Here is a 24899-nt window from a genome sequence, read left to right as displayed (position 1 = left end):
ACTCTCATACTTTACAAGAAAAATTGACTTCTCTTGGGTTTCCAGGAAGAGAAATTTAAATGGTGCCAAACCACTTCCTAGAAACAAAAGAAAACAAACCCTACCTCTTACAGAAAAAGAAAAAAAAAAAAAAAAAAAAGGCCTCTAAGTCTGAAGTACTTTTGAAAGTTCAAGCCATTGTGTTTATAGCCTCCTTTTATCATGTTTCACCGACTTCAGAGAATATACAATTTAGCCTGGGGTAGGTTTTAATGCTTCCTTGTTTGCCTGATTAACTTGGACATAGCTATGCTAAGATCACCCTTAAATAAATGATTTTTAAATTTTCTGGTGTGATGACCACACCACATATTTCCAAGGTGAGTAAAGATCCCATTTCAGCCAGTTTCAAAACTGACAAATTTAGGAAGTATTGTTTTCAGTTCTCTTCAGACACTTTGTGCTGACTGGAGGGAAAAAAAAAAAAAAAATTCAGAATAAGATCTAAGCAATCTGAGCTTCAATGAAGTGATCCAGTATCTCTATAAACACCCTTTATAACATGCAACAACATTTATGCCAATGTTCACACTTACTCTGTGCCAAGTAAATAAAATAGCTTTTTAGCCAACATTTTTACATACATTAATAATCACTCCTTTGTCCAGAAGACTCTGCTTTTTTGCTGTCATCACAAAATAATGAGTGCTATCTTTATAGTAAACAATATTCTCCAGATCAATTCCTAAAAAGAGATAATGCATTTGTTATGAAGTGCAGTGCATTGTCTGTGTCATTTACTAACAACATGTGATTGCTCCCCAGAGGTGTTTCCTCCTTGGGATACATTCACTTTCCCAGCTGGGATGAAGCATTAATTGACAAGATTCAACAAAACAAAACAAGAGAGGAGATCAGCCTTACCCCACAAGAGTTTGCCTCAGTATTATTAAAAGTTATTTAGCATCCTTTTAAGGAACAGCCTGTTAACTACAGGCTTGACAATCTTCTGAGGTAGGAAAGGGGAGCCAAGGGAACAAACTGCTTTTTAGGTTGCTAGGGCTCCAGCATCGGGTCTAACCAGGAGTTTTGGTTTCTATTATAATAATGATAATTAAAAAATAAAATCAGCTGTAAATTAAGAATGGAATTGCTTGTACTGAGTGGATGCAACTATTCCGAAACTCCTTTTCATAAAGATGTATTTCACAGTTTATATTTTAAGTATTTATGGCAGATTCCTGCCTAGTTCTTTTCAGTTTATCAGATCTACACATCAAACAGCAAGAATAAACTCCTCCCAAAAAGGCAGAGCCTTTTTCACAGGGCTTAAGCTGTTCAGTATGTGAACAGATACAAACAAAACAAACCATGTCTTAAGGGAAATCTCTGGGCACTGAAAATGCTCTTCTAAATTTGTTCAACATAGCAGACATTTTTACAGTTGAGAAAAATTTAAACATTAAAACAAGCTATTATGTGGCACCATCCAAGCTAAAAAGAAAAAACATACCCCACTGTACCATAAATGGGCACCTCCATCTCCAAGATTCTGACATCAACAGCACTTTATCACTTTTTTTTTTTTTTAATACAATAAATTTAATTTGATGGTAATAGGAATAGGAGGGTGGAGTGGCATATAAAGAGTTCTAAAGAGTTATTCTACTGACTCTTCCACTTGGATGTGGAAAAAAATGATGATGGACCCACCCGTTTCCTCTTTAAGGTCCTGGAAGAACTTCTGATTGAAGATGAAAGCAACACCACTAATTTCTTCTACCTTCGCTTCTGCAGTTGTATTTCTGTTTATAAAATTGGCAGTGATAGCTATAGCCAGCTTTCCACGAAACTCTTTCCTCCTGAAACCTGATGAGCAAATTAAAAAAATAAAAACACTGGAAACTTCACACTGGACTTTCAGAGAGGGTCAGCTCAAGGTAGCTCTGTCTCTTTCCTATGTCTAGTCCTACACTTCATCAAACAACACACCACCAGCAGGTTCCATCATTCCTCCAAAATTCCCTTGAATGCAAAGTCTCTTCTTCCCACTTCCAGCTGCAAAACTGGAGCTGTACAGCATTCAAGATAAAAGCTCATATATATTAAAAAAAAAAAAAAAAAAAAAAAAAGTGCCTGGAGGGGAACAATGGGAAGAAGTTGAACACAGGAAGAAGTTAAGGATGAATAATGACTGAAGAAAAATGGATTGGAAATAAAGCAGATCAAATTTAATGGAGGGAAACATTTTTATCATGCTAAATACAAACATTATATGGGTGGTGAAGAGCTTATGAAAAAACATGCAAGGGATCAGTAGTCAAAAGCAGCAGAAAAAGATCTGGAAAGTAGAAACTTCTGTAACAGTGCTTAGGTGCATACACTACCAGCTAATGAGGTTTTTCAAAGATATTAGGGGTTGAAAAATACTCAGTGGCTTAACTGTTATATTTCCAAGGTGAGACTAACTGCGAAGTACTTGCTCTCTCACTCCACCCTAACTTCCTCTTTTCACAAAATATCCCACTAAGCCACCATCTTGCAATCACACATTTAAGTTTTTCCCTCTGCATATTTCCCCTTATCCGTAAATTCTGAAGTAGGCCAGAGGGTGCTTTTAGCCAATTGCAGCTGACTTTTCAGAGAATTACATGTATTTTCTAAGAAGAAATTAATCACCTCTGAATTTTTGTCTCTGTGCTTCTTGATAAACTCTCATTATTTCATGGGGATAGGTTTAATATGACAATACCAGATTCTGTATGTAATTAATCTTCAGTGCACCAAAATGTCCCTTAGATCCTCCTACTATAGTAACTAATAACTTCTCAATGGAGTCTGTAACTGAGGTAAGAATAATTTCATTTTGCTGATACCTGACTATTTAAACAGTCTTTTGGGGGGATAGCTGGACAATAGTGTGGGGAAATTTCTTATAGACTAGTATAAGGAATTAACTCTAAGCATATTGTGGTTGACAGATATAAGAATAAGCAGGCAAACTATGAAACTAATAAAAAAGGGAAATAATGTACTTAGTGAACTGAAACTAATATGGATATAATTAAAGCTACAAGGGGAATATATAATTAGTAACAGGTCTGTTCATAGGATACAGGAGCAACTTAGCTGGTGTCTCACTAAGAAAAAGACATCTCAGGTGGTCTGAATTCTCAGCAGTGGCTCAAATTCATGAAGCATTTCCACCCTTCCCCTCCGCCACCTTAAGGTTATTTATTATCTTTTGGTATCCAAAGTAACTGCTTCTTAAGTTAAATCATCTTTGTAAGAAAGCCTTCACTGAATACCCAGCAATCACATTTTGGTCATTAGTTCAAACATATGGTGAAAATTTACGGCACGATAGCAAAGACTTATGCAATTCCTGACATGATACATGTCAGCTGCCTTAAAGTTAAATCATCATATAATTAAACCTTGAAGCAAGCCCAGTGACATCATAATGCATTTTGTAGGCAATGCAGACATAGAGCACTGAGAATCAGTAATGACATTAAATGTCTTTATTTTGATCCACAACTTAAGAACAAAAGCAGAAGATACCATATAAAAAATAGTTTCCACACAGACTTCAGTTGATTGAAAGGTAGCCCGTTCCTCTGTGTTCTCCTCTGACTGTCAGGCCTTCCAAAATACCCTGAAGACCATTAATAAGACTAAAAGCACACATTTACCTACCTTCTAATGTGTTCCTGCGGCCATCTGCACCAATAATAACATCAAATTCATACTCTGACAAAGGGTGATCCATAGGGAGAAATTCAGCCCTCCAACCTATCTCTAAAAACACAAAGAATAATATTTATTCATACTTCAGTAATACAATGGAGAAGTGATTTCAGAGTCTGAAGGCAGGGCATTAAGATAAACAATTCATTTCTTATTCAAACAGAGCTGAATTCTGCCTCCGTTTGACGCAGGGAGGTTCTGGTGCAGTCAAAAATACGTTCAGGCTGTATTAGAAAGTTGTCAAGCTTGTAAACTGACAATAAAAAAAAATGAAGCCTTCATTTGTATCACCTACTGCACTAAAATTCCTCCCAGACCCATATCACAAGAGTCTGCTTAAGCACTTCTTTCTCACAGAAAGAGCCCCACAATGACCTCATCAACACACTACATACATATGGTAACAGCAAGGAAGGGCTGGGTTTTAACAGAAGAAAAATACCATTCCACCATCGATATTTTTAATTGTCTTCTAAATAGAAATTAAACAGAGGCATACTCACAAAGGTAAATTTAATCTTTGCATTAATACAAAGCTGATTATGTGAAAACGTTTGTATTGTCCATATGTAAAAATCATATATGCTTTAACTACTTAAAACAGTATACTTATTCTACTGTCACTATATGATCAAAGAGAGATAGCATGGTATTTTAATTAAAGTAAAATTTTAAAAATTCTATTGCTACTACACCCTAAATATTAATATTAAAAAAAATAAAATAGAAAAAAAAAGAATGAGAAATCTTTATTTTATTTAAAAATCTTGCATAAGATGGCTGATAAGAATCTGTGTGTCAGTGGGAGTTATATAAAATGTGAAAGCAAAATGAAGCCCAGGGAGCTTAATCCATTCTCAATATTTATATTATCAGTCAAAAATTGTTTTTGCAAGAAGATACCAAAAAGCCACACCAGACTCCCTACAAAGCCTCAAACGCATGCCAGAAGGCATAGTGCAAAACCTCAACTTCTTTGACTGGGTCGTATTTTAAGAATTATCAGTGCTCTGTCACAAGGATACTTATCATGTATATGACTGCATATAGCAAACCTAGCTGAGTATAAGGGCAAAAACCTCCTATTTCGTTAAACAGATTTCAACTACCTTGAATGATTTCAGATAATGCCTGACAAAAAGAAGTTACTGTGATCTGAACTACATTATGATAAAAAATACTTTGGTTTTCTTGATCTTCGGGAGGTTCCAGGACTTTCACGAATTCTAGATTCACATGGATTTCAACTCCTAGTATAAGTGCAACTTTGAAGAGGATTAGTTGAAGTTGTCGAATACCTGTAAACAGCAAGTAACAAAGATGTATTTAATATGTAATAGAGCTGCTACTAGCATCTCACCCAACAGATATCAATTGTTAACACAAGCATGCAGCATTATTATTTCTCATTCTGTGACGAGTGCAAATGTAGCAACCTCCACAGGATGTTGTTCTCTCTCATTTTCCTCTTGCACCACAATCTCGTAGGTAATAAAACTAATTTCAGTGAGTTTCTTAGAATACTTTGAGAGCTGTCCTTCTTAATGATATTTAAAGGATTTACTAACCAATATGTCGACCATTTTAGGATATAAAATTTTACAGTATATTTCCTTGTAAAATATCCCATTTTTACATATTTTCTCATTAAGGGCTTTGTCTACCTTCAACACACTAGAATGAGTATCAGTATTTTTCATACTTCATAATAAAAATCTATTGATTAACAAATCTAGAGTAACAAAAAAGCTGCTCCATAAGACTGCCATTTGTTCAATTGCCATTTTGCTTAAATTAGACCATTTTTTTTTCCTCTGTGTGTATGCATGCATTTGTACGTGTTTAAGGCAGATTAGCTTTCTGCCAAATCAAGAAAGTCTCCATTAATCTTCTGACCTCAATATATCACTCATCTGAACAGTGCCCATGCCCTCAGATACTTACTGATGTGATCAATAGATCCTGCACAGAATTTTCCATAGAATTTCTTTGCTCCCAGCCCCCGGAGGTCATGGATTGTAAATGGCCATAGATGCAACACATTGTTTCTTGAAAAAGTGTCCCGCTTCTCCACGACGACAACTTTGGCTCCCAGGAAGGCAAGTTCTATGGCAGTCCGCAAGCCACATGGGCCACCTCCAATAATTAAACACTAGCAGAGAAAAGAAGGAGTCTTGCACAGGGTTTTATATTGACTTCCATATAGTTTCTAACTTACTCTGTTGGTATGACTCGATATTCAACTGAAATATGATACTGAGATTGTATTCAAGGCATCTATTCAAATCAATAAACAATCAAATGTTGTTTGCATGTGGTGTTCAGTCAATTTGCACAAGAGAATAAACTGTGCTTCATGCAGACGTAAAAGCATCTGATGCAAAGATGTAACAGAAGAAACAGAAAAAAGCCAAACACTTTTCAGCATCTCCTTGTACACCTCTAATTCACATTTAGTGTTTCAGAAGTGCTTGCAGTAAACAGGATTACAGCTACACAAGAAGGAGGGGAAAGGAAATAAGTGGTCTTGGTGTAGGCTTTTTTTGTTTTAAAGAGGAAATTGGTGTACATTTGCTAGACTTATTAGACAAATCTATGATAAGCCAGTAGTCTTACGGTATTAGTTACTGTCTTTCAAGCAAGGGCGTGTCCTGAATATAACAGCCTAGTTCAGTTACCGCTGTGAAGCAGGGCACGTCAAGAGAAGTCAGCAGACTTGTCCTGCTTCACCAGAGGTGCACAACTCTGCCTGTCCTATTTCACTTGACCGAGTGGTCAACATCCTCATTTTCAGGACAATCACATTTTAGGAGCTTAAATCTAAGTTTGGGCATCCCAGAAGAATCACTTCAGAAATTATTACAGAGAAGTCTCATCCACATTTTAGTTGACAGCTGTAATTTTTCACAGACTAACAAGCAGAGGATTTCCAGAAAGCAAACTAATTAAACCCCAAACATATCTACTGCTTTCATTTTCCTGATTACTAAAAACTGATTAGAAACATTCTTATAGCTAGACAACATTGCTGTTCCACACCTCCTCCTAAATCGCATCCCGCCTCCCACCCCCCCAAACCCACACAGACTCCACAAACTCCATACCAGCAATTCAAGCACCAGGCTGGGGCAGGGAGAGACGAGGTGTGCCTGAGCAGAGGGGAGAGCTCTGGCTGCAAGGCCGAGCTGTGCCGTGATGCAAATCCAAACCCATTATCTCACACACCAGATATGCTCCTGTGCATCCCGCACACATAGCCAGACAGTGATTACAGTTTAAAAGTGAGCACGGACTGTATCTGGAGGCTCGTTGGGTAGGAGTCTGGTTCCCATTACATTTCAATTTCATCAAATAGACTCATTTATTTATTTTGGTTTGTTCACCATTTGTTTTCAGATTCAACAACTTAAGCAAAAATTATCTGGTGCTGACTTTTGTCCTTAACTTTTGTCCAACACAATCATAAAAGTGCAAATTTTTTTTTTTAATTTAATAAATAATTTGAATAAATTCCCATTGACAGAAGACCTATTTTAAGGTGCTTTTGCTTTGCTTTAGGCAAGTGTTTTGTTAACTGGAAATATTAAATAAGTTAAAGTTAGGTTGTTGCATGAGCCACTTGGCTTTCTTCCTCTTAAAAGAGCATATTAAACTCATAATTTCAGAAGGACACTGCTCACTGCATGCTAAATATTAAGAAAACATCAACAGATGTAATTATATAAAGGAAGAAAATAGAGTGCAGATGTTATCCCGACTGAAGAGGATCACTGGTGGAGTCTGGGTCAGCTTTTCTGCACATGCTTGTTGTGATTAACACTGGAACTCTGAGCTCTGACAAGTGACTGCCTTCACAGCTACACAGTTTTCCAGTAATGTTTAGCAAGCAGTTAGAAACATTTTACAAATAAAGACCATACATGGTTTGATAAGGTGGGGTTGTTTTTTTGGCTAACAAACTGTATTATATATAAATAAATGCAACTTTTAAAAAAAGCAGTCTTTTGAGATTTAGTCATAGTGGATCCTGCCAAGTAATAAAACCCACACAGAAAACACTGTTAGTTCCTCCTGGTGCTCTGCAACATAGTATGTTACAATTTTAAGGAGGATTCTGCCCTCTCCCCTCCTCCTATCTCCATTGACAAAATATCTTCCTAATTGCCTAGAGATACTGTGAAAAATGGTTGTATATTGCCATCATCTATGGTTACCTTCCATAAACACATTTATCTACGTCTCAGAACTATTTGTTCTTTGATTTATTCAAGATACTTCCTGCTGGTGTAGAGCTACCCCACTTTGTCATCTTTTTTGAAACTTCTGGGCTCAAAACCATCACAAAAGCCTTGCAAAGGTATTTCTTATACTGTGTTCATGTTCCCACCTTTATTAAATAAGGGATGGGACTGTACCACTGTCCTGTCCCTGCCCTCCCTTCTCAGCTCTCTGCTTGCAAAGTCACAGGAGAAGCCTCCTTGTGGTCGGTGTAGAAAAAACCTTGACTGGCTTCCTATTTTCACTTCCTTTTTACCCCAGTCTCCTGGCTCATCAGGGCCTGCTTTTGAAATTAATTTCTTGCAATTTAACCCAGATCATGACAACTGACATCACATAAGGAAGTCTCGAATGATCAATCCTGAAATGTAAAAAACAGGGTTGGATAAATGCCTATGTTTTCTTGACATCCACATTGCCACTCCCAGCTCAGCTGTCTTTTAATGATGCCAGATCATCTCCTAAAAAGGTAAAGGGTAACCTGACTTTTCAAAGCATCATCTGCAAATTATTCAAAGTAACAGTAGCTGAAGAGGCCTGACTAGGAGCTTTTGCATATTTCTTGTTCAGGCTGGAAACGAAGGGACAAAGACTTGTATAGATTACAGGGCAGTTTATCCAAGAGCAAGATCACAACTAGACTTCTGTGAGCTGCCTGAAGAATCAGTATCACATTGGATGGTGTATCCTGCTTTACTACTGAGACTATTCCATGTTAGTGCAAGATAGCAATATTGAGAGAAGGCATTTTTCTCAGTGAAAAACTCATGGTATAAAGGGCTGATCTTCTTCCTGCAAATGTATGTAAATACTCCCTATCAAATGAGAAGTTTCATGAAATCTAATGCACTCCCCAAGAACAGTACCTATGTTACAACAAGACAGGAGCAGGGAGAAGGAGTAAATGAGGATGGAGAAAACAACAGTTATTCATTCATGTGGCAGATTAAAGCATTTGATTTTAAAATGCCAAGTTTCTTCCTTTATCCTTGATGAAAATAATTTATCTTTGCACATATTTCATCCAAAGATCTTATGAAGGCTTCATATATTGAGCACACATCTTCCAGAAGAGGAAATGCACACACTGCAAAAGGGAGCCGTGAGAAGGACTCTGCCCGGGCCGCTCCCCAGCCCTGGCCCTCACCGCAGCCCAGCGCTGTGCCCACGAGTTCCCCAGCCAAGGGGAGACAAGCGGGGTGCCGTGACTGCCCTGCACGCACCCCAACAGCAGCTGGCCCCACACGGACACCCGCACCCCGCCACCTCCTCAGCAACAGGACCACGTAAGGTTACGTACAGCAAATCTGCACCAAACTCCTGCTACGCAGTAGCTGGCAGTACTGAAGAGACTGCCCATAACCTCTAACTCCTACAAGCAACGGTCACCACGAGTCCTTTTCATGAGAATTTTATTTAAGTTAAATTCATCTATCCTTCTTGCAAAAGTCTCGGTATGAATTACTCAATACAATAAATGTGACAATGAAAATTTTACACTTATCGTATAAATTATCATAAGTAAATGGACATGCTGGTTTGAGTTAAACTTCTGCAAGGGAATTTTTAGAAGACCAGTTACAAAATTCCCACTGAAGAGGGCTAACGCAAGTTTACAGGCCAGTAACAGTTGCCTAGTAACAAACCTAGTACTATTTCAGTTTAAAGCTGTAAATATTAAGTAAAGCATGGAAATTTTTGTACTTCAAAACAAAAACAGTAATAAGCCCATGCATGTTTCATAAAAGTTGTCTTTAAACTGCTGAGTAAATACTATGTTTCCATGGTACTGTTAAAAAGTACTGTACTGTACTAAAAGATAATTATTTGTTTCTGTATAAATCTTGGTCCGCACTATAACCAAGCATGCTATTCATCGCATGATTTATCTTCAGACTGAAATAGAGCAGAAACTCCATGTATTTTTTTTCCCCCCAGTACAATTAAAAGATATCAGAAAGTTTCACTTGTAATAATATAAACATACACAGCATTTGATAAGTCTCATAAGCTTGATTCTACTCAAAGGTCAATTTGACTGTAAGAGATGCTACTTTCTCTCTATTAGTATGTTGAAGAATGGCAGTGCCTTGCAAATCTCTGCATAATGTTTCTACACTGAATAAGAGCACGTACTGCGGAGCTAAACAGCAGACGGCAGCATATGTTGCCTCTGCAAAAGCAGAATGACTTTTGCGTCAGTCATGGGGGTTTGATATGATCTCCTGTATATCATGTACAAATATATGACTTACAAAATGGAAGGGAAGGAAAAGGAGAGAGGGATGCAAAGTAGGAACCACTCTTGCAACGCCTCCCCTCCCCTACTATGAAATCATCAGCCTGTGAATCTAGACACCTATATCCCATTCTGGAAAAACCACATGGAGTTTAACAGCTGAGAATTTGCAGAATGCTTTGACTGGTTTTCACACAGTAAAGCAAGCTTACAGAAACAACTGAGGTCTTGAGAGAAAGGAGGGAGAGAGCATGAAAAGCAGAATCTACTCACTGACCTTGAAAAATGTAAAAAAAAAAAAAAAAAAATTAGCTCTTGGCATTTACATGTTCACAGTCAAGGAATCTACCAGTTGGTAGTTGCATGTGGGTGAGAGATGCAACCATAGAGCACCTCTTTGCACAGTTAAGAATAGACAAATCCTGTTGTAGCTCAATGCAGTACACATGTACACTTTAAATCCCTCACTCCTCTCCTACCCTAAGTACCCAACCATTAAATTAGTCCTGGAAAATAAAAGTATATTCGACTATGAACCACTCCCCGTATGTTCTTGGGGTGAAGACAGAAGCTACAATCACTCCAGGAATTCAAGATTTTCTCATTTCTGCCTTTCAGTTGTTTTGGAGGTGGAAGAGGGGAGATTAATTTTAGACTCCAGCTCAACAGCAACTGGATTGACACAGAAGACATCCTTTGTTGTCTTCAGGCACACCAAGTCAGAAGCACCACTTCTACTCTTCAGTGGAAATGCACATGTATACTAGTGAAAAAAATAGTGAAAACGACCTGCTTAAATTATTTAATTTCCTCTAGCTCATATGAAATATTTGCCCAAATCACCAACTGGAAATCAAAACTTAGAGATCATGCTCCTAGAAGGAGCACCCAGAGGTGGCTTTCCCCACGTGCCTCAAAGCCGCTGCCAGGTGCTGCAGGTGCCCGGGCGGCTGTGGGCCTCCCCACACAGTGACCAGAGCTCTGCCCACGCCCAGCCGGCCTGCAGGACAGAGGGACAGAACGCTTTGCCTCTCCGTGGCAAACCTTCTCCCATCGATTGCTCTGCACCTCAGGTGCGTTCATTTCCATAGCCACCAGATCTGGGACTTCACACAGCCCTGGCCTTCGTGCAACATCCAAAGCGACAGGGATGCGCCAAGGATTAATTTGACTGACTCCACAGCATTACATCCCACATGGATTTGGGCAAGTGTTTATTCGTGGTAGAGCTGAATGTGATGCAACACAAGATAGGCACGAAATGTAATGAAACAACACATTTTCTGGATCAGCAGTGACTGTTTCCCTGGAAAGGCTCCAAAAAGAAACAGCTGCATAAGCAACTAAGGCAGACGGCTACCAGAAGCTGCAGCGGGAAGCTCTCTCCACCACAACACTTTTCACTTCATCCCCTTTACTAGACATGAAAATGCTTCTGGCAAAAATAGGACTGCTCAGTAGGACGTTCCTGACTTACTGACTTACAGTTCATCTCACATTTGTAGTCTCAGATTTTATCACAAATTCATTGACAGCCACTGGATTCAACAGTGCTGTCAAATGTACCCTGAATCCACTGAATAGCCAACAGAGTTTTTAAAGTTTGAAACATAATTGAAGTCACCAAAAAATAAATTCTACATGCCACTTCAGATGTAAAAATGTCAGGAGCTAAGGTTTTATTTTGAAAAAAAATAATATATAAAAAGGAAAAAAAGTTTAAGCTCACAATAGACATGATGCATTTTGTCAATCTAAGATGTGAATCTGATCTTGCTACAGCCCTGGGCTACCAAAGCACTCCAATATATGGTTGCTCCCCTAAACTCAACAACCCTATTCAGGTACTTGCTGCCTCTCCAGATGAAGACCCCCATACAAAGTGCTTGTCATCTCCTTTTCTACAAAGCAGCCTGAATGATGTGTTGCTATAAAATAACTCTGTCAGCAGACACATTAGAGCCGCGTGAGTATAGTGCTCCTTGACAATAATATGCCCTGCACCCCATGAGGTGATTGCACTCGTTGTCTGCTGCCTGACTTGTTGAATGCTGCCATACCTATACAACTGGTTTTTCTAAAAGGCAACAGAACATGACCCTGTCAAGAACAGCGATGATAACTGTAGCTAAATATGACAGTGATTTAGAAGGTGTCCATTTGCCTACATACATATATAGAAAAGGGACAGTGCTGACCTAAAGCAAAAATTCTTTTCTTCCTTTTTAGAAAGAGGCCAGATACCAAAACATATACCCCAAATTTTTGTGGTTAACAGATCTATGACACATACAAATATTAAAAGGAAAAAAATATTTTTTTTTAATTATCAAAGGAGAAGGTATAGGAGATAATTAAACTCATCCTACAAAAATTAAGTAATCTTCAAAAGCATATATGAGCTCCTTATAAAATTAGTAAGGTTAAAAATGCTTCATTTGACAAAAATAATATTCAGTTAATTGTATTTTAATAAGAGGACATAACTCTGCAAAGGGTTATGTGAACACTACTTAAATGAACTACAGATAGCTCCAAAATCTACCTTAAAATAAGACTAGATGGAACTTGCTGAACAGACATTTTTGGAGAGCAACCACCACATAAATACCACTGTTAGAGAAGTTCAAAGGCAGCTGAGAACAGCGAGGCTTACGCACCCCTAAACGCTGTCCTGGTGCAGGAAGTGCAACACGATGAGTCCTCTCCTACTTTCGATCCCACCAGTATTTTACCTTTTGTACCCTCAGCTGAGCACCTTAGAAATATACATTTCTGTCATCTCCTGCCAAAAGCATCCGTACCGGCAATAGGGAAAAATGGAGACATTGCTATTTTTCTTTTTAAGAGACTCTAACATGGATTTAAGGCTACCTAATCTGGGCTGATTTTGGACAGAACCCCTCCCCCAGCACCCCACCCTGCAGTTGCTGCACTCACAGCTGGACATGGCACAATCCAGGGGTCAGAGGATATATCTTTACTGCTGTCCTGTTTTATTGGGTGAAAATGCCAGAAGTGAAACATTAGTACATTTACTGCATTCATTTGGCTCATCTCTACTGGGATTTTTTTTCTTTTTTGGAAGATAAGCTTCTGCATGGAAAAAGACACGTGGCTTCATTTTTCCTGGATGAGTTTGGACACACTTGTCCATCCATCCTCTCTGTCTCTCAGATATATGTACTAATATTAGATCTGCATATAAAAACCTTTCCACAGTTTGAAATTAAAACAATGGTACGAAAGACATCTGAAACTTATAGTCTGCTATGCAACACATTAAAGAACGGCTGTGAGCATTCAGTGTGCTAGAACATCAAGAGTTCCTTTGTTGATGCACCAAAGCTGTCAGGACTTTGTTATTTGGCAGTTTTCTGAAGAGCTTTCTCAGGTAGCATTGGTCATATTTAAATATGTTGACTTTATCTCAGAGACTTTATAATAATTTAAGAAAATATATTTTTTTTAATTGCAATTGGTAGACATAATATAAAAAATTATCTCTAGAAACTTTCATTTCCCCTGCACCAGTTACAGTTACCTGAAGAAAACCTGGATATCATCTTACAAGAAATGTTGTACTATTTTTAATAAACAGATTATCCACCAGAAATCAGGCAAGTGCTTTACTCCAAAAATCTCCTTAAATAAAGCACAAAATAAACTCTATAACATCCTTTGGAATTAAGAGCATACTTGCTGTTTTCTTACCTATCTTTCATTGTAATCAAAGCAGGGCAAAAAAGAAAACAACAAAACCCACACCCAAAAACCAGAAGAGATTGCTTTCTTCTCTTTTTTTTGGCCAGTTGCTTAAACAATCAAAATGAAAATAAGATAAACATTACAGAAAGAATGTTGCCTGACTATCTCAGTCATAAATAGGGTTGGCAGCATTTAAGTACCTTGTCTTTTTTTTTGTAGGGTTACGCCTGTCCTACTGAGATAATGCTTTAAGGCTGTCCTTAAAACCTTAGCAAAAAACCCCAAAACAAAACAATTTATCCAGAAATTAAGAACCAGTGAACAGCGAAGAAGAAACAAAGGCACCAAGAACCTGACTTCCAAGCACAGCAGAGACTAAGCAGGGACCAAGAGACCAAGCCTTGAGTCTTGGGAGCCTTGAGGGTAGTGACACTCCTGAGATCACAACTGCAAGAAAACAATTAATCCTCTGCAGGGTTTCAGGGTCAGGGGCTGACCAGTCAGCAAAGGACTTGTCTACAGAACCTGAGGAAGTGATTTCTCATGCTTTATGGCACCCAAAGCATGAAGGCAAGCTGGTTAACATCCATGGCTTTGCTACAGGAAGAAGTTGGTAAAATGCTTTTTTTAAAAAAAAAAAAAAAGAGATGAAATAATACACTAAGCTTGCGCTTAGAAATTAGGTTTTTGAAGTGGTGAGTCAAGTTATTTCAAGGTCATTTCACATAATATTTTAAAATATGTTCTAGAATACATTTTTCTATTAGGTGAATTATTAACCAATACCCAGTTAAGACTTGGCTTTTAGAAGTCAGTGCTGGGTAAATGAGCTCATACAGAGCTAGCCATCAGGTCAGAGTCAGAATCTATCTTTATAAATTATTATTTATTTATTTATCTTTAAAGAACTGAATAATTAAATCCTATCATTTCTAACTTTCTCAAGCAGAATGACTGTACAGTAGTGTATGGCAGCTATAGCTGACCTCAAAATGCAATGCTGTACAAGAAGGCTGCAATTCTGGGCTCCTCGGATCTACTTTCTTCCCACTCATACAGTCTTCAAAGCCATTGCACTTTCCAGTGCTAGCATTTATAGCCACTTACCTAGTAAAGCCAAATACAGCTCCAAAGAGTGATAAGCTGATTTTTTTTCCAGTTTATTTAACTGTTCACTTGTACATACCAGTTTACCATGGGTAGACAATGCTTTTACTTTTGACGTTTTTATTTACAATTTGAAAACACTATGAATTGACCAACCAGCACCTCTTTGCAATATGGCATCTGATAGTGTCAACAAGCAAGATGGACTTGAATAGTTCAGACAACTCTAATTAGAAAACATATCTTTAGCATCACATTTTTTAGGAAGGTTTCTGATAGCAGAGACACTTAACAGCACTCATATAGAACGAACAAACCAGGCTGCTGGCAGCATATGGTACAGCGAAAACTGGACTTCAGCACCTCTGGTTCCTATTTCCAAAACCTTTTTGGCCGGAAAGAAAGGTGGTACATAACAGCCCTTATCGCTGAAGGAAAGAGTCTAGAAATATAAAAGTAAATATTAAAAAGGAAAAAAAAAATATAAAAAGGAATATGCTTCAAAGAGAGGGGAAGAGAGTTGAAGACATAAAATTTGGCAGCAAATTGCACATCACGAGGTGTAAGTCTTCAACACAACAGAAGGGAGGATAAACACACATAGAAGATCAGTGTTTATTTACACAGCCATGTATTAATGACTCTGTTTTCACATTCCAGCCAGGGTGAAATTCAGATGGAGGCACCTGCCTCAACAACTCCGGCTGCGCTTGTTCTGCCACTATCAGGGCTGTATCTGGGCTAAGAGGCACTGAACTTCCTACCCCAGAAGCCTACGGCCACGCAGGAGTGGGAGCAAGCCAGCCCAGCCCCTGCGGCCCCACGGCCAGGCGGGCAGCAAGCAGCCCCAGCAGCAGCCCCGCCGGTCAGGGAAGGCTTCCTACTGTATGCAATTATCTCCTACCTTGCTAAAAAACAAACAAGCAAAAGAAAAAGGAAATAAAAAAAAAAAAATCTGAGAGAAATGCCTTTGCCTTCCACTGAGCACTTGCTGATCAGCATAACTTGTTATTAATGATCTGGGCGTGTAGGTCTTTGCAGGAAGCTCACGCTACCATCTCTTCTAATCTGAGTTGCAGTTTACCCTAGGGCAGTTGTTTTATCTAAATTGCAAACCCAGTGATGATGGCAGAGAGTGCAGGCAGGATGGGGAGGTGGACACCAGTCAGAGAGGAGTATGTGCTGTTGCACAGGTCCTTTTAAAGCTGCTCTTGTAACTCATTCAAAGGGGCAATGGAAGTAAGCAACACAAGACTAATTCAAAGTGTGGCATAACCACATGATTCCTTCTAAGTTAGTATCTTAGTCAAATGATCAAATCTAGTGAGTGATGCAAGACAAGCAAGGTGGTATCTCTCCATTGGATTCTTAAGCAGAAACAGGCCTGACCTTGGGAAACATGAGCTGTTCTTCAGGGCTGAAATAGGAGCAGCAAAGGTCCAAGACAAAATGCAAACTTTGAAAAACTAATCAGAATTTGATCTAGCAGCGTTAGCCAGACTATCTGAGAGAGAAGGTGAAATGAAAAACAGTTCTGTTTGTGCTCCAAGTAACTAGTGTTCCCCTTTGGGTCTTCTCTAACATAAATTAGGTGAAGGTATTTAAGGCTTATCCTACACATCACATTCTCTGAAATTCTGACCATTCTTGCTGCTCTGCTCTGGACTTGCTCTAGTTTATCTGCCTCTTGCCTATAACATATACTTCAAACTGGGCAAAATATTTTAGCTGGGGTTTCATTTGCACCAACTAGATGGAAATCATGCCAGTCCCCAACATACCACAGGCCTCTTTAGACAGGCTCCAGGATCAGCTCCCCTCGAGCCAGCACTACACCCTATGGACTCAGGCTTGGTGTGTGGTCTGTTATCATTACCAGGTCATTTTCTGCAGTATATTCCTAATTTTCTCTGGGTGTTGCACTCCTTCATTAGAAGGGTCATAATTTCCTATCAGCTTTTAGAAATTTTATCCTCTTGATCTCAGACCACTTCTTCAACTTTTCAAGATTTAAAAAAAATTTCTAATCCTGCATTTCAAAGCACTTGCAGCTCATAACAGTTTGGTTACATCTGCACCCCCTCAATCCAGCACCCAGATTTTTAATAAGCATGACAAGTACCAGTCTACAACAGGAATCACTGAAATCCCACTTAATGCATTTCCCCGGTCTGATAGCAAACTATTGCTAGCACCACTGTAAGTACAGTTCTTTAGCTGCCCATGTGGCATAATTTAATGTAAACCATATTCACAAGTTTGCTCATTAAAGCAAGGGCTCTATGAGGGTCAAGTCAGAACTGCAACTTCTGCTTGCCTCAGACATGCTGGGCCCATTTCTTTGTAAAGGAGGAAGATGCCTGTATCTGGCTGTAGCGAGCGTTCACAGTCAATACAAGATGTCACTATTACCCATTTCATCCCTCATTTCCCAGGTGGTTAGCATAAGAGGTCAACAGCTCTCATGTATTTCTAATTTAAGGCTTCTGTAGATGTGAAGTATAGCTCCTCTGTTAGCTGAAATGATACAACGCTTTTCCTTCTCTCTGCCATCAACCAGAATGAAACCAAGGCCCATGTGAGTACCTGCCAGACTCTCACAGTTCTGGAAGATTTGAAGCAAAATGTGACCAGCTCTTGGGACAACAGCTCTCCTTGCAAAGGCTTTTTCACCACAGAAATATTTAGTTCTTCCTCCCTGCCAGGTTTGTTTCAAAATACAGCTTAAATTCACCCAAACATTTCCTGACCTGAGGAAAAGGTTAAAAGCATGAAAAATTAGAAAACTGTAATAATGTCACGTTATATTATAAACTCAGATTATTTTTCAATAAGCACTCTTCATCCGATATACAGATTAAGGCACAAATATCCTAGAGACCTGAAATGGCAAACAGGTCTCTAGGTTAGTTTGCAGAAACCTGGCTGCAGACACAAACAATTTTTGTGTGTAAGTGTAGACATGTTAGGGAATGTCGGCGTTTTGAGAAGTGGCTGACACAAAGCAATCCACCTTTAAACACTGCAGCAGATAAAGCAAAGCAAATTAACTGAATTTCAAGGGCATTAAAAGGGAATTTCTGCTTTAACTTTACAACAGATCCTGGTTAAACTTTTTTTTTCCTCCATGACCTCCACCATTGTTAAGGGTCTTTAGAGAGAAAAGACAAATAGAAAATCTGTTGTTTGCTTATGAAAATCAGCTTCTACAAAAGTATTTTGCATTTTCACTTCTTATACAGCATCTCTTAGAACTGTGGTATTTTACATTCTAACCAAAGTTATATTAAAAGCTATCTGCACAGATGCCTAAACAGAATGTAGAATTAGATTTTTCAGCAGAAAGAGGAAAGAGAGCAACCACATCCCCAAAAGCCCAGTTCTCAGGACAGACATGGGAACCCTGGGAAGGACCTGATCTGTAGGAGACAGGAAATTGCCTTATTGTCTGAAATCTGGTTTTTAGCAGCCAAGTGTTTAATCACTTCTTGGTAGCAAAAGTTATGTATTTCCTCACTTATCAGTACACAAACATTACCAGAGCGAAGCTGGAAACATAGCTAACAACAAAGCCCAGACCACATCTGGCACTGTGGGGCCTCACTGAAGCCAGGAGAAAGGCTTGACCTGAGCAAAGCTCCGACATGGGCTGTGTGCCGGGGCCACGCAGGAGCACCCCTCACCCCCCCTGAACCCTGGACACGTGTGGATGGACACACGGCCCGGCTGCTTCACCCAGGCAAACCCAGAAGCGGTACAAAGCCACCATTTGTGGAACACACACCATGTCATAACCTTTTGTTTCATTCAGACTTAATTAAGCCACTTGTGGTGTGTTTTGTGTGAAAGTAACTGGGTGTCACTCCCTGTGGGAATCTTTATAAAATATCTAGGAAATCAGGTCAGGGTGGGACAGTTCCCTTCTGTCAATTTCTTGCAAAGCCATTAAGCAAGGGACAGAGAAACAGCACAGTGCTGTTAAAGAACAGATGTAAAGCTACTGTTATCTTGCAAGCCAAAAATTTTTAAATTCCCAAATGCCTGAAAATCTTATTTAGGCAGTTAGATTATTTTACTTTGGCCAGGTTTCATTGCTTTTCATGACTGATAAATCTGAAAAATCATGTGTTTGTGAATATATCTGTAGGATAATAAAGTTATTTTATTACCAAATCACATGCCAAACATTTGCTTTTGCTGATGTAATTTGGCCCAATCTCAGTTTAAAACACTGCTCAAAGAATCAAATACTTTGCTTTGCTTCCAAAGAACCCCGTCTGCTGTGTGTTCTGTCATCACCCGAGCTTCTCCCCAGCCTCTCTCTAAAAATTCGGAGAGAAATGAATGCTTAGACAATGTTCAACAACTGTGATTTCACTGCATGCTCATAGGTGATTTGCTGCTTCTCCCCTCATCTCAAAATAAATCTTCCTTACATCTCATTCCCATTAGTCCCATATCTTTTACTACTCTGAAGTAACTCTGTAAAACTTACTTATTAAAATTCTCTAAAAATAAATTTACAATGGAAATCCACAGCAAGGATTTATGTGCCCTGTCCTAAAAGGCAAAAGCAAAGCATAGATACCAAAATAAACAGCTTGTCTTTCAACTATACCAAATACACCTAGGTGCCACTTAAAGACCACGTATTCTACTGACTTTTTAATACCCTCAACACCTCAATACATTCTAGATTCTGCTATCCAAGCACTATGTGTTTGGATTGAAAAAAAAAAAAAAAAAAAGGCAGCTGAATGTCTTTTTGTGAGCAGTTACCACCTTTCATTCACTAAACTTCCTATAAATATGGTAGTCAACTTCTAGTTTCAAGTTTTATGACCTTCACAGGAATTTTATTATAATAAGAGCTAGCAATGCTATCTAATACATCTTAGATAAGTTTGGTGTGTTCATTGTAAATCCTGTTTATCAGGTTTGGAAATCTCCCCATTTCAATTATTATTTTGAAGAGATTAGTATGTCCAGCAAAAGGGATGTGCCATCTGGATACTTGCTCTTTCTAGAATAAAGAGGTTAAAGTTTTCATTATAATAAGGATATTTTTGAGTTAGAGCACAACTGACATTCCCTTCTTTCATCTTACAATTCAATTACTCTCTTCCAAAAAAATATTTGTCTCAAGGGACACAATCAATCACGATACCTGAACACAAACTCACTGGTTTCTGTACCAGTATATATACAAAACAAGAGAAACCTGGCTGAAAATCCAAGTTGCCTCTGAAGGATCAACAAATGCCAGCACTTCAGGAGGAAATTTAGCCACAATACCAGCAGGTTTATACATGCTGGGCGATTTGTTTAATTAAGAAACAGGTATTTGTTTAGTGCTACGGAGGAAGGTAGAGAGAGGGGAGAGGAAGACATCTAGAAGCCAACCTGCCTCATTTACTATGAGGGGCAAGACTGCAGATTAGGATGTTTGTAAACAACCGAGGACTGGTAGGAAGCCAATTTCTACCTAATAACAAGGAGAGAGAGCTGATATCCACTCCTCATCCTGCTGATTACCCTACAGCTATGTAACATGGCAGCACCCAGCATGGCCAGGGAGTACATCTCCCTTTCTCAACTCTGTGGGAAGGAGAGCACCAGATGAAGCAGGTTCTATTCACCTCCAAAGCATTCATTTGACAGTCTTTGGTAATGGTGACAATATGAAAAGGAGCGGAAGGGGTTTGGCAGATAAAGTCTGTCCCGTTTTATCATTTGTGGGTACACCAGTGTGGTTAGTACAGGAAGATGAGGCTCAGAGCCAGTGCTGAGTCAGTCACAAAACCTCCCTCCCCATTTCTGACCCAGGGCTTCTCCTCAGCTGACTCACACCCTGGCCCCTGACTCCCCTCCTCTTCCATCCCCTCTCAAACCACATGCTTTCTGAAATGCTGCCTTGGTTTAAGCATCACCCCACCAGAGGAGCCTGTGGAGCCTTCTCTACGTCAGAGATGCCAATGCTACCAAGTCCAGGTAGGACTGACAGCATATGATGCTACTGAAAAGAGCCACTGTGTTTTTACACAAGCCCTGGAAACACCGTCATAAGTAATTTTAGAGTCATTCTCTTGCAATAAATTTCCCAACAGGAGTTTTTGGAAGGGAACCTAATCTATTATAAAACCAGTTTTGAACGGCCAAGTCTAGGAATGAGGAAAACAAGAGAGGCCAACAGGGACAGAGTTCAAGAACACTTTGTTTTTCAGGAACCTGTATTATATATATACACACATATATATGTATTTACATATGCAGCAGTCTAAACTTTTCAGCTCCATTTTATTTACTTGCTTTATGCCAATGCTGTCCAGTAAGGCCTCAAACCCTCTGCTCAGACTGTACAAGTCCTCTGCCCAGGGACCCTGCCCAAAGCAGGGTCTACAATAGAGACAGTGCTCAGAAGACCAAAGCCATGCACAGGAATTTGCCACTGCCCTCCCCTCAGTGAGCAACACCATCATCCAAAACTGGGTTTATCCAGAGAGAAATGCTAGAGTCTACCAAGGCAGATAATAATACACATTAGCACTTTAAACAGTTTCCTTCCAAGTGTAAGCATGTGTTTTGAAAAAACAGTATACGTGTTTGAGGGGGAAGACAGCACCACATGTGAATGCCTAAGAGAATCAACACCTTCCTTCACAGTAAGCCTGGGATGTTTTCATGTGCAACAATCTCTGCTCTCCTCAAGCATGAATCTAGAGTCATGGGAGAGCCAGAATTTCAGGTGCAAAGTATGATCCTGGTCCTGCCCTCTGATACATATACATACATACCTCAAACATCAGTGGGAGCCTCATTTACATGCTCATATTTATCATTTACACAGGTAAACTGCCAGTAAATCAACAAAGAATCTACTCCATACAAAGAGGTTCAAATAAATGTTTAGAGAACACTCACATACGTCTTAAAAAGGCTATTGAATACACTCTGCAACTAGCTGAATAAATTCTTATTCATCATCATGTTTTGCATGTTCAAAAATGTAGAGAGACATTGAAACTGCTAGCATGGTGAACAACATATGTTAAACCTTTAATCTTCTTCAACTGCCTAGCTACATTTCATTCCATGAAGAAACAAATAATCATTACAGACTCCAAGCATGCTACTCTGCACTTATTAGTAAAAGATGAAAAGGAGAGAGAAGCTTTGCCAGGCTAATAAAGTTGTGCTCTCTTTCTACACATGTGCAAAAATCACATTATGATTTCTAGAGTTTTGGCTAGTTAGGACAGACTTCTGTTTCTCTCTAATAATGGTGAACTGGGCAAATGCCAGCTCCAGAAGCAGCTACTCTGAACAGTACTCATTCCCATTCTACAAATTTGTGATGGAAGGAAATGTATGTTTGATACAGATTTAGCATACATACAGACGGACTCCTACCATTTAAAAAAAAAAATGTTTGTTTGACCCAATTTTTGCATGACTTTTTGCAGCACTTTGTTTTTGCTATTCTGCAAAGAATTAAAGGGAAAATATAGTCCACAGTAAGGCAACTCTGAAATAGCAGTGGGTTTGAACTTCTTGAAAATTGTTCAACTGGTTTTATTCATCCAGCTTAAAATCATATCATTGTAGAAACTTTGAAACACATATTTGGCAATGTTCTTCAAGAGCAGTTAAGACACAGGATTATTGTTATTTAGTTGGAGTGGAACGTTCTGTATGTATAAAACTTGTGTATATTGTAATGAGTAACTTAAATGTGGCTGAAGAGTTTATAAGCACAAAAAACAAGTATGGCATTCAGCTCTTGAAAATTGTGCAAAAAATGAAGTTTTAGGTGAGGCAGCAGGTTCTCAATTTGTGAAAAAAAAAAGAGGGGGGGGGTGGGGGAGAGGCGGAGGAAGGACAGACCATGAGTAGTTTAGATCCCACTTGTATGTTGCCTCCTCTATCTCATCCAAAGATTGGGAAGATTGCAAGAAGCCAGACCGATTACAATGCCGTATCTGAGAAGAGCTGTGAACTGCAGATTCAGCCACAGAGCTTATGGCCACAACCTCATATGAAGCCTTCAAGTCATTTTTTTTTTTTTTTTTTTTTTTAATTATGCCTACTAGCAACCTTGGCTCTGTTTACAGAACTGCAATTGCAAAAATCCACTTAGCTCGTTTTGTTATCCTGCTTTAACAAGTAAGATTTTACTCCAGGCTGATCTACTTCAACCAGTCCCCAGGCAATTCCACAGAAGCAAGCGCTGTCAGGATTTAGCCTGCTAACTCCTGTCTGCCTGCTTCACTACTAAAAATGGTAGCTGGCATAACATGCAAGAAAGACAGAAACTTAAAATCATGAGTTGCACTGAAGAAAAATCATGGTATGTACATTGCAGCCTAATCTCTCTGCACTGACATTTTGGTTGGACTGCCAGCATTTCTGAGAATTCCTTATCTCTAAGTGGGGCGGTCAGAGTACACCACCACAACGATCAGGGAGTCCACAGACTTCTCTCAACGTGTCTCCTCTGATTCATGTTGCATAGATAGGCTTTCACAGCAGACTGTGATTCACATGTGAGGAATGTTGGGTAGATATCCCCACAGAGCCCGCAGACTGTGGTTACTGCTTTCATTTGCAGCAATCTGAAGATTCATGTTTCGCTCGTTAAATCAGTGATGACACAGTGAAGTGCAGGTCTGTGCATAGTCCAGGTTCGTAATGAGCATCTACAAGTATTCCACAGAATATCTACACACACACTGTTCACATACAGATTTTGTATATTCGTTTGCAAGTTGATCATATGTGCATCAGATATGTCCATTAATTTCTGCAAATACTTACACCATGCCACTAAAGAAATCTTTACTCTCAAAGAGCAGTAATACCATACTTTCAACGCTGTGGAAGGTGCTGATTAGCATCCTGCTTGGCAACCTTGTAAAGCATTGCACAGGCTGTATTTTATGTACCAACCAATTTCCATGAGTCTTCTCACCATACATAAAAATTAATCACTTTGCTTAAGAACTCTGCAGAGCAAGGCCTGACTTTATAATGTCACACGTGAGAGAGCAGGACTTCATTTTTATTTTTCACATGGGTCTTAAAACTGCCTTTTTGTGTTGCAAATAATTCCTCAAACTAACCGTGGAAATTTGGACCTGGGGCTGTATGTGTATAGTAGGTGAGGTGCATGTGGAATATCTCCTATAATTTGTTAATCATCAGACACTTTCTCATTCCTTCCCTTTCCTGTCTGTTTTCATCACAAAGTTTCTCAATGACATTTGTTCAAGGCCTTTTCAAAAGAACAAAAGGCAGGAAGGAAGCACAGGTCAAAAAGGGAAACGAAGGGAAAAAGGAAAGGAGAGAAACAGGGGCTATCAGGAAAACAGTTAAAATAGCTGCAATGGCACTCTTCATTTTCTAAAAAAACCTGTAGTAAGGACATTTATTACCTTAGAAAAAGTTAATAATCATTGGAATTTTATTAAAAATTAATAAATAAAAATATAGGCATCTACATACTAAAGGTATGTGGTGGGTTAACCCTGGCTGGATGCCAGGTGCCCACCACAGTCCCCCTCCTCAGCTGGACATGGTGAAGAAAATACAACTACAGGCTTGTGGGTCAAAATAAGGACAAGGAGAGATCACTCACCAATTATCATTACGGGCAAAACAGACTTGACTTGGGGAAGTTAGTTTAATTTATTACCAAATCAGAGTAGGATAATGAGAAATAAAAAACCTAAATCTTACAACAACTTCCCCCCACCCCTCCCTTCTTCCTGGGCTCAGCTTCACTCCCAATTTTCTCTACCTCCTCCCCTGCAGCGGTGCAGGGGGACAGGGAACAGAGGTT

At 39.1% G+C, this 24899-nt stretch overlaps 1 protein-coding gene across 4 annotated transcripts in view; it reads right to left on the bottom strand.

Moving 5' to 3' along the window:
• The window catches only part of MICAL2 (microtubule associated monooxygenase, calponin and LIM domain containing 2), a 128398-nt gene that overhangs the window by 84258 nt on the left and 19241 nt on the right, over positions 1-24899 (bottom strand). For all 4 annotated transcript variants that reach the window (XM_033006877.2, XM_033006878.2, XM_033006879.2 and 1 more), the window contains exons 3-7: positions 5674-5881; positions 4911-5027; positions 3679-3780; positions 1693-1848; positions 624-724 (exon numbers count right to left, since the gene is read on the bottom strand). In XM_033006877.2, coding sequence (XP_032862768.2) covers positions 624-724; positions 1693-1848; positions 3679-3780; positions 4911-5027; positions 5674-5881 — 684 coding nt within the window. The remainder of the gene's footprint in view (positions 1-623; positions 725-1692; positions 1849-3678; positions 3781-4910; positions 5028-5673; positions 5882-24899) is intronic.

The sequence above is a fragment of the Tyto alba genome, unplaced genomic scaffold, assembly GCF_018691265.1.
Source record: "Tyto alba isolate M040663 unplaced genomic scaffold, T.alba_DEE_v4.0 Super-Scaffold_8, whole genome shotgun sequence".
NCBI classification, from domain to species: Eukaryota; Metazoa; Chordata; class Aves; order Strigiformes; family Tytonidae; genus Tyto; species Tyto alba.
The sequence above is the reverse complement of the archived record's forward strand: the minus strand, read 5'-3'. Positions and strand labels throughout refer to the sequence as shown.